Raw genomic sequence first — 11,003 nt, 5'->3', positions numbered from 1 at the left:
AAAAATGTCAGCGGCACGTTTATACACCGGTTTTCGCTTATTTTCCTCGAATCCCGTCGGCGGCCAGCGCCTGGTCGAGGCCGTGGCAGTGACCAAGAACGGCCGCACCATTGTGGCCTGGCATCCGGAGCCGTCCTTCCCCTACGAGAACACCCGGCCGCTGCCCAAGATTGCCGAGGCCCAGAGCTCGTCGGTGGTCAAGGAAACGGCTCTAAACTCGGCAATGCGGGCATTCAAGAGCAAACACCCGGAGGTGGCGCGCCAGGAGCTGATGCAGCTGACGCACACCACCAAGCACCGATGGTTTCCACGTGCCCGCGACAACAAGGCCAAGAAGACGCCGATGGACCGGCCGTACCTGTAATCACCAGCCATTCATCAACTCTCAGTCTGTGCATTGCATAATGTACAAATAAATTCGTTTTCGTTTAATCCATGCGTTGACGCTTGATGAATACATTGAGCAGATCGGAGATGGGAATGTCGGCGGGCGGCTGAGCGGGCGGAGCAGAGGCGGCGGTATTATTGCGGTGCTGCGGGAACGTGGGCATCATGCGGGGATCACAAGCTGTAAGGAGAACAGGACGAAATGTAGTGATAAAATTTAGAAACCAGGAATGTAGGCTTACCCTTCGGCGTATCCACAAAGTAATTGCTATTGAGGCACTCCTCGGCCGTGGCCCTGGTTAGGGGATTGTATATGAACAGGATGTTCAGGAGATTCCTGCCCGACTGTCTGATTGAGTGGAACTTGGTCTTGAGATTATTGTAAGGCTGCTGGCTCAGGGTGAAGTTCTGCAGGGCGGGCATATCGGAGAACCCTGGCCAGATGGACTCAGAGGGGGCTCCCAGCAAATCGATGATCATGTTGAGCTGTCCAATCTCTGAATTTCCGGGAAGCAGAGGTTTACCCAGCAGCAGTTCCCCCAGGATGCAGCCAAAGGCCCACATATCCACGGCCGTGGTGTGTGTATGACACCCAAGGAGCAGCTCCGGTGCCCTATACCACAAGGTGACCATCTGTGGAGTCATGGGCTTCGGTGGATTGCTGAACTTGCGCGCCAGGCCAAAGTCAGCTGGAAATGGGATCGGTTATTAGCTAAATAAGATCCTCAAGAGCCTGTAAGACTTGCCAACTTTGATGCAGCCCTTGTCGGTCATCAGAAGATTGGACACCTTCAGATCCCGATGGATTACATAGCGATCGTGAAGATACTTGAGGGCATTGAGCACCTGCAAAGTGATACACTTGACCTCCGATTCGGTAAAGGGCTGCGACATGTTGTCCAGCACCGAGGCCAGGTCCTGTTCACAGAAATCCATCACCAGGAAGATGCTGTCCAGGCTCTTGCCCACGACCACCTCGCGGAGGCGGACAATATTCTCATGCTTGCACTGCTTCAGGATCATGATCTCGCGGAGACCGCTCACAGGCAGGCCATCCTTCTCCTGATCCATGCGCACCTTTTTCAGGGCCACTATTTCATTATTGCGGGTGTCGCGTGCACGATCTGGAGGGGATGTCTGGGTGTAATACGGGGATTAAGTGGTTCTGGCGCTCAACTTACACACAATGCCATAGCTGCCTTCGCCCACGCGATTGAGTTTCTCGAATTCCGAGACGGGGCGACAGCGTCCATACTAAAATAAAGGAAATATATTCAAGAATTTTAAAGATTAGTAAAAACCCTGAAGCACTCACCACATTCTGCTCGGGAATGGGCATGGGGGTACCGCTGTTCAGCGACATGAGAAACCCCTTGCGGGTGATGGGTGCCTGGGGATCAGGCGCCGGATTGCTGTCCACTTCATTCGATTTTAGGCTGGACATTATTTAAAAAACCGGCACTAAAAAAGCAAATCAAAAAGATATGTTTACAATTGTCCAATTAGTGGTGGTACAAAGCAACCGATAACTTGCCAGTCGATAGCTCGCTAGAACTTCCAGGTTTGGTCATACCTTGACGCATTTTACATAACTTTTCAAATCTTTGGTTCTCGGAAAGTCGTTACTTTTTGCCGCCAGACAATTACCTAAAATAATATAGGCCCAGGTTTCGTAATAGCCACTAATTTAATAACCAAAAAACAATAGTGACTAGAAACCCGAGCACGACTTATGAAAGTGAAATTGCACCAGTTTAAAGAAGAAATTTCAAATGCATGTCTTAGGCATTAAACTCTCGTCATCGTCGTCGCCCGGCTGTACGCATGTGTGAAAATCTGCGAGCCAAGCCACAGCATTAAGGTAGTCCATCAATTATCACCCCTGAACTTGGCGCAGATCGCTGGATGGTATAAAAGCTGGAAACCCGGCTTCGAGCTGCATCATTCGGTTCTGCAGTGACCAACCCAAGGGATACCAGCTTTTAGTTTAAAATAAAAAATATTTAAAAAATATCTACAACCATGCACAAGAACACCATTTGGTATGGAGCCGTGCTCTTGGTGTTGTACTACACTCTGGTGTTCTGCGAGGAGCCGGAGAACGCTGGAACGCAGCCTGCTGAAGTGGATAACCAAGCGGAGGATACCTGGGAGAATCTTGGACGGGAGCTAATGGAGTTCGAGGGACGCACTCGCCGGCATCGTCATCACATGTTTTGGTGTAAGTAAATTTGTGAAAAGTGTTTTATTTTTTAAGAGTAAAGAAAACTTTCAAGTTGAGTGCAGACAAAGTAGAAGATCCATGTTAAAGCCCACGAATGACAGTACTTTTTTGAGATGGAGAGATGAGGATATAGCTTAGATATAGTAGAGGAAAAATAGTTACGATTGAACCCATTATTCTTCTTTCTTTGATATAATTTTCATTCATTTTTTCTCGGTTTCTTCTTCAATTTCTTCGTAATTACCAAATCTCTTCTGTGTAAAGAAAATATATTAAATTTGTTAACCAAACAATTAAAATTTATAATTTATCCTATTTTAATTTCAAACCTTAACTTTTCCTTAAAAATGCAGGCTTTAAAGAAGTTAAACTTCCTACAAACTCTTCAAAATTACCTAATCTTTCCCAGAAATCTTTACTTACACATAATCCCCCAAAGATAAGATTAACCAATCTTTTAGTTCCAAGTTTGTTATCAAAACACCATAATTTACACAACAATTAACAACTTGGCGGGTTATTGCTATTATTCTGATCACTTTGGGATTACCTACCCTAGCTTGGTCGTGCTCAGCTCCACTTTCTTTGGAAAGTTTTTCCATATGGTTCAGGTCCCCCCAAATTAGCTGATCACGAACCTCGCTCGGTGGCTTATCAATTAACACTTTTCACTTTCAATCTTTTGGGCATAGATATTATTGTTTAATAAATTGTCGCGAAGGAAAAATGTAGAATTTGGAGAGCAGTGAAAGTGTCTTACACTCTGATGCAATGGAAAATTATTTAATATTTTATCTTCTCCCCGACAGATCGCCATCTGTGGCCCATTGCCATTGCCTACTGGATCAAGGTGAAAGTGGTGATTGTCTCCTTCTTTGTGGGCAGCGCCATATACTTGGGTCTTCGTTACTTCTGGCCACATGCCAGGTGCAATCAGGAGATCATCCTGGATCATCCGTGAGTTGTCCTGGAGAGGGTTTTAGTTTAATTTTTGCTAATATCTGAAATACTTTAGACCCTCATCTTACTCCCATCACGATCACATTCCCTACTCCCTGGACCATGATCACTCGGAGCATTATGAATCGCCACCCACTTCCTTTGACTCTAGCTCCAGCTTCGAGCCCTATTCGGGTTATAGCAGCTATGCCGGCTCGGACATAGTCTCTGACATACACAGCGATTACCATGGGGAGTCTGCCTCGGGTCCTGCTGGTCCCAGCGGACCCACTGGACCCTCCGATACGCGTCGTCGTGGCAGGCGTAGCCTTGAAGAAGATCAGGAGGAGCCAGAAGAGCAGCAGCAGGAGGATGGTGAGGATGAGCAAGTGGAGATTGTGGATGAGGAGATAACCGAAAGTGTGGCCCGCCAAATGCCCGCAGAAGAGCAGTGAGTAGACCCTTTAAATTTACTGCTTGGATGGGTTAACAGTTCTTAAATTTCTCTGCAGGATTGCTGACTTTATGTTTGCCTTTTTGGGTCTGGATTCCAAGGCCTGTCGCCGGCGCTTTGTTTGCGAAATGGAGTTCCGCTCCAAGCTGAATCCCATGACCAGCATGGCCTTCCGCATAGTGGGACGCGGCTTCTTTGAGAAGTACACCAATGCCAGAAATCCTCTGTCCAGGGCCACCAACTTTGGCGAGTGTGCAGCCGTGAATCCAGAGTGCATATTTGTGGAGAATGGTGAAGGAGAGGGTCAGCAGGCGGAGGAGCAATCTCAGCAGGTGGAACAGCAGGCGGAGGAGCAGGCTCAGCAGGAGGAAGTAGCTGCCACTGAGGAGGATTCCCAAAACGAGATAAACCTGCAAGCGGAAAGACGCCACGCCAAGCACAAGAATCGCAAGCTCAGCTCCATTGCCGAGCACATCCTGATGCACTAGAGAGCTTTAACTTGTATTTATTTATTTTTTATTTATTTATTTTAACTATAAGAGTGGAGAACGAACCTAGAACACACAAAATAAACTTGCCTCAATCTATAAATTTATGAAAAATGAAAAAAATTCTTCTTGTTCTAAATGCAAATTTTTAAAGTTACAAAAGGGATAACAAATTCTCACAATGAAAACAAATCTTAAGGACTGCAAATACCTTCCGCAAAATACCTCGAAAAATGTGACTAAAATTGTATTATTATCAGGACTATATCTTCTTGGTCTTTTTCTTTTTGATGGCATTTATCTGATCGGCCATCTGCTCGATTTCCCGCTGATTGATGGGTTCGTTCTTACGCACCTGCTGCGCCTTGCTGCTCTTCTGTCGCTGCGCCAAGTCGGCGGCCAGGTCGTTCAGCTTGCCCCAGACAAAGCTCAGGAAACTGGTGGCCAGATCCTGCTTGAAGAAGGCTATGGCCACCAGAGCTATGAGCACCAGCGCCGAAATGGAGTTCTGATTGAGATCCGCCTCGGCGGCACGCACTTCTGGCTGGAAGTCCAGCTGTATGAAAATGGAACCCCGATCCGCCACGAACGTAGCCGAGGGCAGCTTGTAGGTGTAGGTTTTGTCCGACAGCGTCGACTGTAGCTCCACCACATAGCTCTTGCCGTCCAGGGGTATGCGCGGGAAGAAGACCGTGATGCCTGGATTGAGCTTGGCCTTTGGATTCACCGGAGTGCCCACGCGCTGCGAGAACACAGGCGAGTCGGAGTTGCCCCGGCGGTACATCACAATGCGCAGGGTCTTGTAGTGATCATTCAGCGTGGCTGTGACGCGGGCGGTAATGTCTACGATTTTCAGAGGGCTGATAGCCACCAGATTGATGTCACGCACATCCTCGCTGGCCACCTTAACCGTGTGCTGGGCGGGAATAGATCTTTCCACGCTGTCCTTGTCGGGCACAACCAGAACGGAGTAAGTGCAGCCGGGCTGAAGGCCACGAATGCGATACTGACCATTGGCCTCGCTGGTGGCCTCCTCCTGCTGATGTGGACAGCCTTCCAGAGCCACGGCTTGGACATTCACGCCGGCAAAGGGATCGCCATTGAGGGAGGTCACCGAGCCAAAGATGGAGTAAGCAAAGCGCTTGCCACTGGGGGAAAAGGAAATAAATGAACAAAATATACAACAACTTTGATAAAAATTAAACTTACGTCAATGTTACAGGCACAGTTTCACCATCCTTGATCTCAATCATCTTGGAATTGGGCTCAAACTTGTACTCCTTCATCATGGGACGCAGATAGTATTGCGAAGGCGACAGGGAATGGAAGTTAATAGCTCCATTGTCGCCGGTGACCAGATTCTTGCGATAGCTCTCGCCGCCGCTTAGAGAGAGGAGAACACCGCTCAGCGCCTGACCAGCCTCATCCTTGACCACCACCGTAATTTCGCACAGCTTGTGGGCACTAAACGAGGCCGACTGCCGGTTGTAGTCGCTGAAAACATACGATTCCTTCTCAGCCTTCAGGTCGAAATTCAAGGCCTCATCAATGGGTCCGAATTTGAATTCTCCCGTGACGGAGGTAAGCGCTTCCAGGCTCTGCAACTCTGGTTGATCCGGGAAGGAGAGGGTTATCTTGGCATCTTTGATTGGCGGGACCACCTTGCCGCGCAATATCAATCCCCGAGTGGCCACAAAATTAAAAGCAATATCCACACAATCGCTGCTTCCCACAATCTCCTGTTGCTGAGGAGCAAACAGCAGGACATCGCTCACCGGGGTCACACGCAGCACTTGTTCTGGCTTCAGGAAGGTATCATAACGATAGGCAAACTTGCCATCCACCTTGTGCGACTCAGCCACGGGAGTGATAATCTCCTGACCCAAGGATTCTGTTTCCAGGATCAGCCTTATAGACTCTGCCGTTGGTTCGCTGGACAGTACGCGGATGCCGGTCTTGTGGGCCACTGCATTGATGATCAGCGTTTGCAATTGGTCTGGTTCTGGGGTGATGAACTTGCTGGGCAGGGAGCTATCGTAGGTGTGGCAGCCCTCGAGCTTAAAGTCATAGCTGCCGTACTTGTTTACACAGAAAGTGTTTACACCGGATTGTATTTTCAGGGTTTCAGTGGGGGGTTTGGGATCCGAGGGTCCTGTTACGTGGGTGTACCTCATCTGGGGGAAAGAAAGATTCGAATTTGGTTTACGTTTCTTTTTAAACTCGAGTAGAAACTCACCAAAGCTCGATGACTTGAGATAATGGACACCTCGTAGCCCTTGTGCACGAAAGGAGGGGCATCTTCCTCGGCGGAGGCCACATTGAGGAAGACACGCGTAGATTCATAGCAGAGATTGCCCTGTGGAATGGTGAGTTCATAGGGTCCTGGCAGCATATCCTTGAAGACGTACTTGCCACCTGATAAAGAAAATCAGGTAAATATCTAATCAGTAAACAAAGAACCTTAAAAACCACGTATCTCTAACATAAATTTACGATTCTTATCTCAAAAATCCATAGAGGAAAACGTAGTAAATTATAACAAATCTCTACTAGTTCGATTTCTTTCGGGGATTCCTCCAAGATTTCTTGCAAAGCTCATAAATTATAAAGACTTTTTAAAAATAAATACATCTCAAACCACTTACGATGTGCCCTGGCCTTCCACTTGCTCTCCGTGGGCTGACCGGTGGCATCCAAGGCCTGCAGCGTGACTTCAGCTGAAGTGCAAGTTCCTGTAGCATCCGGCAGACACTGCAATTCTCCACGAATCTTGGCACGCAGCTGGGAGAAAGTAATACCATTCACAGGAGCATCTCTAACCTCCGCCTGCTGCTGCACGGGGAAGAACTGCACGCCGGCGGCCTTGTCAGCATCGGTAGTAAGCACCTCAATGGTGTATTTGCCCACCGGGAGGAAGGCACACCAATTACCAGTCTCTGCCTTGGTCACAGCCGTCGTATGGAAGGTGGAACCGCTCTTGGTCAGACCAACATTATGGGACTTGGGGGAGACCACCTTGCCGCACACTTCATATGCAGAAGGCACAATTGTGGGCAGAGAAGCAGTGTTGATCTGAGCCTTGACTTGCAGGGGGCTAAACTGAAGCTGCGAGGACTCCACTTCGATGTTGACGGTACCAGCCTTGAGGTTTTCCAGCGTATAACCGCCCTGGGCATCAGTTTCGGCCACCTTTTGGCCATTCACCTTGATCACGGCTGACTTCAAGGGAGCTCCACCTGTTGCAGTCAAAACCTGACCAGAAACGGTGAAACCAGTGATCTTGAACTCTTCCTTCAGCTGGAGCGTATCCTTGCCCACTTCCAGCTCTAAGAAGTCAGGGCTCAGGTGCAGCTTTAGCTTGGCATCTAGATTAATGGCTTTTAGGAGGTATTTGCCAGAGGGAACATTTTTGAAAATATATTCTCCGGATTTGCTGTCCAGCTGAGAGAAGCAGGCGGCCGTCGATTCGTAATCGCTCTTGGCACTATTCACGGGAACCGAGGCAGAGGATTTGTCGCATTTTGGCACAAGAGATTGCTGGGGGAACAGAAAGAGATAATTAGATTCCTGGGAAATTTAAATAAATCTCTCAACTTACTCCCTTCTTTTTGTACAGAGCCACGCCCATATTGCCTGGCAGCTGGGTGCTGGTATCAAAGCGACCAACCACATCGAAGCCAGAGACCACCAAAGAGTTAGCCGGCAGCTCTGTATTCCCACTGACCACGACCACAGTGTGCTGGGACTTGGAGAAATGCCAACGGGCATGCGAGGCTGTGACCACATACTTTCCAGGAATAATGGGGGTAAAGGAGAAGACACCACTGCCATCGGTCTTGGTGCGACGGACTTCACCCTGCTCGGAACGCAGCTCAACGTCCACGTCACGCGCACCGCCACCGGCGGCCAAAGCCACCTTTCCAGTGATCCCAAAGCCCTTGAACACAAAATTAACGTCGCGGCCCTGGCTGCACACATCTGTCTTGCCGTCAAAGTTCAGCTCCACCTGCTCGGGCTCGAAGCTCCAGCCGGGCGGCGGCGAAATACTGAGCAGATAGTCGCCTTTGTCGTAAATGGGCAGGAAGTAGTAGCCGTTGGAGGGCGAGCAGTCAGTCTTGTCCTTCAGCGAACCCTGCTTCGTCAGCCTGGGGGGAAATTAGGTTAAACATATACGATACGGGTTAATTTATTATTCAATTAGCGGTACGATTAACATGCGCCGAAGTCTTATCAGGTCATTCCCTTTTACAGCCACTTACAGCTTAATCTCCACCCGCGAAAAGTCAATCTCGGCGTGGCTCTTGATGAAGCCGCCGCAGCCGACCACTTCCACATCGCCGGCTTTGGCATGTTGCAAAAGTTTAATTAATAAAATTAGAAAAATGCCGGAAAAAAACCTCATTTTGACTACGTTTGGTGACCAGAGTGACCGTGGCCGCAAGGCTAGAGATGGGATATGGGTAAGGGGACTATCGATAAGTCGATTACTATTTATTAGTAGGTTTTTTTCTGCGAATTATATGTGACGTAAACGGATTTAAAGTAATTCTGAGCTAAAACATAGTATTATTTTTATTTAATTAACTAAAAATGTTTTGTAAAACACCCAACCTTATATTTATATTCTGCTTAGCCTGAACTCAAACCTATTTCAAATTTAAATTTTACAGGGTTGTCTATGCTTTTCAACATGATTTTGTAACGGTATTTATTGTTTAAAATTTTTACGACGAATATTTATGAATAAATATAACAAATAAATAGTTTAATGATTTGCACATTTGCTTTTAATTTCTATATAGTTGCTTAAAGTCTTCTTTATAATCAATACCCATTCCAAAATATGATTTTTAATTATTTTAATTCAATAAATTACTTACCTAAAAAAAAACACACTAACAATGTTCTGTATTACATTTAACCACTCTGATAGTTAAACAAATCTGATAGTTAAACAAATTTTACCACTTTGTCGTTTTATTTTGGCAATTGAAGCAATGCGATCGCCCGATAATTTGGATAGCACTATCTTCAAGCTCTGGCCATTTGACGTTCCCTGAAAATAAACACACTGAAAACACTTTATTGAAACAGATAATAGCTTGTCGTATATTAATTATCGGAACGAATTTCCATTACCCCCTAAGCGAGATAAAGACCAGTATGAGTGTGCGAATCGATTCCGATTGTGGGTAAACCGATCCGAGGTCGGAGATATATACACAGAAATTCATTTCAAGCATCGTTGCTGCTATTGCGGCGCTTGTCTAATAAATTTCTTCGATCATCGCGCGATAAACTGGCTGGCAAATAAAGAATTCGCAATATGGAAGACATTCTGGGCTCGCATTTCAGAGCCTCGTCTGCGATCTCGAACAAAGCTCCACAGCTGTTCAGCTCCAACGCAAAAAAAAATATATAAGGGGAAATTATTATATATATTGTGTCTGAGCAGCGTCAATTGCCCCCCTCCTGGCATTGACTTTGAAAAATACGCCTTGAGATGGCCCCCGGCGATGGGTTAAAGCGTGCCTCGAGTCGAGTCTATGGGCTTAACCACCGGCTGCTATCTCTTATTCCAGCCAGCACATTGTAAACAATATACACATATTTTTCTTGGAAAAATTGTATTTATTAAAATTTTTTATTACAATTTTCACAATTTACTTATCGCTTTCTGATCTGTTTCAATGATTTCAGCAGAAACAACGCGCCTCTTTTCGGCAGTATCCCCTCCTATGGAGTTCACACTGTACAGCACAGGATGGACTGTTGCACTCATGGAATCCAGGGAATCCCAGGGAATCATCCTGAGCTCGTGCCCTGAATGCCATCAAGGCTAGGACGAAAAGTAGCAGCGCGATGAACTTCATGTCAGGATCTTAGAGGGTTCTCAGTGGAAAATCTACTGTGACAGATCAGCGCTCCCGCCAGTTTATATACACAAGTCTAAACTGTCGATTAATTTGACTTCATCAGATTTGATTGCTATAGATTATATATATATATATTTAATATACCTTTACTAAACATAGTTTTCTTGGAAAAAAAAAAATTTATTAAAATTGTTTATTACAGTTTTAACAATTTCTTTGTCGACTTTAGATTTGAGGAAGTTGTGATGATTTCAGCAGATACAATGCGGCTGGTTGCAGTATCCACGCTTATATAGTTCACACTGTATAACCCAGAAAGGACTTAAGCATTCACGATCGCCCTGGGATTTATCCTGAGCTCGTACCATGAAAGCCATCAAGGCCAGGATGAGAAGTAGCAGCGCGATCAACTTCATGGCAGAATCTCAGAGGGTTCTCAGGCGAAAGTTAACTGTGACAGATCAGTGCATCCGCCGGTTTATATATACGAGTCCGGATCAGATTTGATTTTGCTATAGATTATTTATTTTAGAAAATAATGATAACATATTTTATACTTGGAAAAATATAATCAACTACACATTTTTATTAAATTTGCAGAGAGGCAACTTTAAACTACTATTAAAATCAGTTTT

General features: G+C 46.3%; 4 protein-coding genes and 1 long non-coding RNA gene across 5 annotated transcripts; 2 read left to right on the top strand and 3 right to left on the bottom strand.

Moving 5' to 3' along the window:
- The first annotated feature begins 4 nt into the window (after positions 1-4).
- Positions 5-432, top strand: mRpL42 (mitochondrial ribosomal protein L42). Its single transcript, XM_017164584.3, has one exon. The coding sequence runs from the start codon at positions 5-7 to the stop codon at positions 362-364; it is 360 nt and encodes a 119-aa protein (XP_017020073.1). The 3' UTR covers positions 365-432.
- On the bottom strand, positions 394-1,897 carry Cdc2rk (cyclin-dependent kinase 10). The gene is made up of 5 exons (XM_017164582.3): positions 1,703-1,897; positions 1,569-1,641; positions 1,134-1,511; positions 630-1,076; positions 394-568 (listed from the first exon to the last, which is right to left on the bottom strand). The coding sequence occupies exons 1-5, from the start codon at positions 1,829-1,831 to the stop codon at positions 429-431; spliced, it is 1,167 nt and encodes a 388-aa protein (XP_017020071.1). The 5' UTR covers positions 1,832-1,897; the 3' UTR covers positions 394-428.
- Positions 1,898-1,967: 70 nt separating this feature from the next.
- LOC108073095 (uncharacterized) lies at positions 1,968-4,700 on the top strand. The gene is made up of 4 exons (XM_017164583.3): positions 1,968-2,608; positions 3,421-3,568; positions 3,627-4,001; positions 4,063-4,700. The coding sequence occupies exons 1-4, from the start codon at positions 2,410-2,412 to the stop codon at positions 4,490-4,492; spliced, it is 1,152 nt and encodes a 383-aa protein (XP_017020072.1). The 5' UTR covers positions 1,968-2,409; the 3' UTR covers positions 4,493-4,700.
- LOC108073091 (BOS complex subunit NOMO3) lies at positions 4,498-8,927 on the bottom strand. Its single transcript, XM_017164577.3, has 6 exons — positions 8,752-8,927; positions 8,091-8,637; positions 7,138-8,029; positions 6,729-6,907; positions 5,702-6,666; positions 4,498-5,640 (listed from the first exon to the last, which is right to left on the bottom strand). The coding sequence occupies exons 1-6, from the start codon at positions 8,892-8,894 to the stop codon at positions 4,755-4,757; spliced, it is 3,612 nt and encodes a 1,203-aa protein (XP_017020066.1). The 5' UTR covers positions 8,895-8,927; the 3' UTR covers positions 4,498-4,754.
- A 1,173-nt stretch (positions 8,928-10,100) lies between these two features.
- On the bottom strand, positions 10,101-10,875 carry LOC108073083 (uncharacterized). Its single transcript, XR_001770644.3, has 2 exons — positions 10,513-10,875; positions 10,101-10,446 (listed from the first exon to the last, which is right to left on the bottom strand). It is a non-coding gene; the product is annotated as an uncharacterized lncRNA (long non-coding RNA).
- Between the last annotated feature and the right edge of the window lie 128 nt (positions 10,876-11,003).

This window comes from Drosophila kikkawai, chromosome 2R, assembly GCF_030179895.1.
Source record: "Drosophila kikkawai strain 14028-0561.14 chromosome 2R, DkikHiC1v2, whole genome shotgun sequence".
NCBI classification, from domain to species: Eukaryota; Metazoa; Arthropoda; class Insecta; order Diptera; family Drosophilidae; genus Drosophila; species Drosophila kikkawai.
This window is presented reverse-complemented; position numbering and strand designations above follow the sequence as displayed.

Excerpts from the sequence above, each read along its gene's own strand:
- mRpL42 (XM_017164584.3), top strand. The coding sequence starts at position 5 with ATGTCAGCGGCACGTTTATACACCGGTTTTCGCTTATTTTCCTCGAAT.
- Cdc2rk (XM_017164582.3), bottom strand. The coding sequence starts at position 1,831 with ATGTCCAGCCTAAAATCGAATGAAGTGGACAGCAATCCGGCGCCTGAT. Across the intron at positions 1,642-1,702 it reads CCATTCCCGAGCAGAATGTG|TATGGACGCTGTCGCCCCGT; the intron begins GTGAGTGCTTCA and ends CCTTTATTTTAG. Across the intron at positions 569-629 it reads CTTTGTGGATACGCCGAAGG|CTTGTGATCCCCGCATGATG; the intron begins GTAAGCCTACAT and ends TTCTCCTTACAG.
- LOC108073095 (XM_017164583.3), top strand. The coding sequence starts at position 2,410 with ATGCACAAGAACACCATTTGGTATGGAGCCGTGCTCTTGGTGTTGTAC. Across the intron at positions 2,609-3,420 it reads TCGTCATCACATGTTTTGGT|ATCGCCATCTGTGGCCCATT; the intron begins GTAAGTAAATTT and ends TCTCCCCGACAG. Across the intron at positions 4,002-4,062 it reads CAAATGCCCGCAGAAGAGCA|GATTGCTGACTTTATGTTTG; the intron begins GTGAGTAGACCC and ends ATTTCTCTGCAG.
- LOC108073091 (XM_017164577.3), bottom strand. The coding sequence starts at position 8,894 with ATGAGGTTTTTTTCCGGCATTTTTCTAATTTTATTAATTAAACTTTTG. Across the intron at positions 6,667-6,728 it reads TCTCAAGTCATCGAGCTTTG|ATGAGGTACACCCACGTAAC; the intron begins GTGAGTTTCTAC and ends TCTTTCCCCCAG. Across the intron at positions 5,641-5,701 it reads ACTGTGCCTGTAACATTGAC|TGGCAAGCGCTTTGCTTACT; the intron begins GTAAGTTTAATT and ends CTTTTCCCCCAG.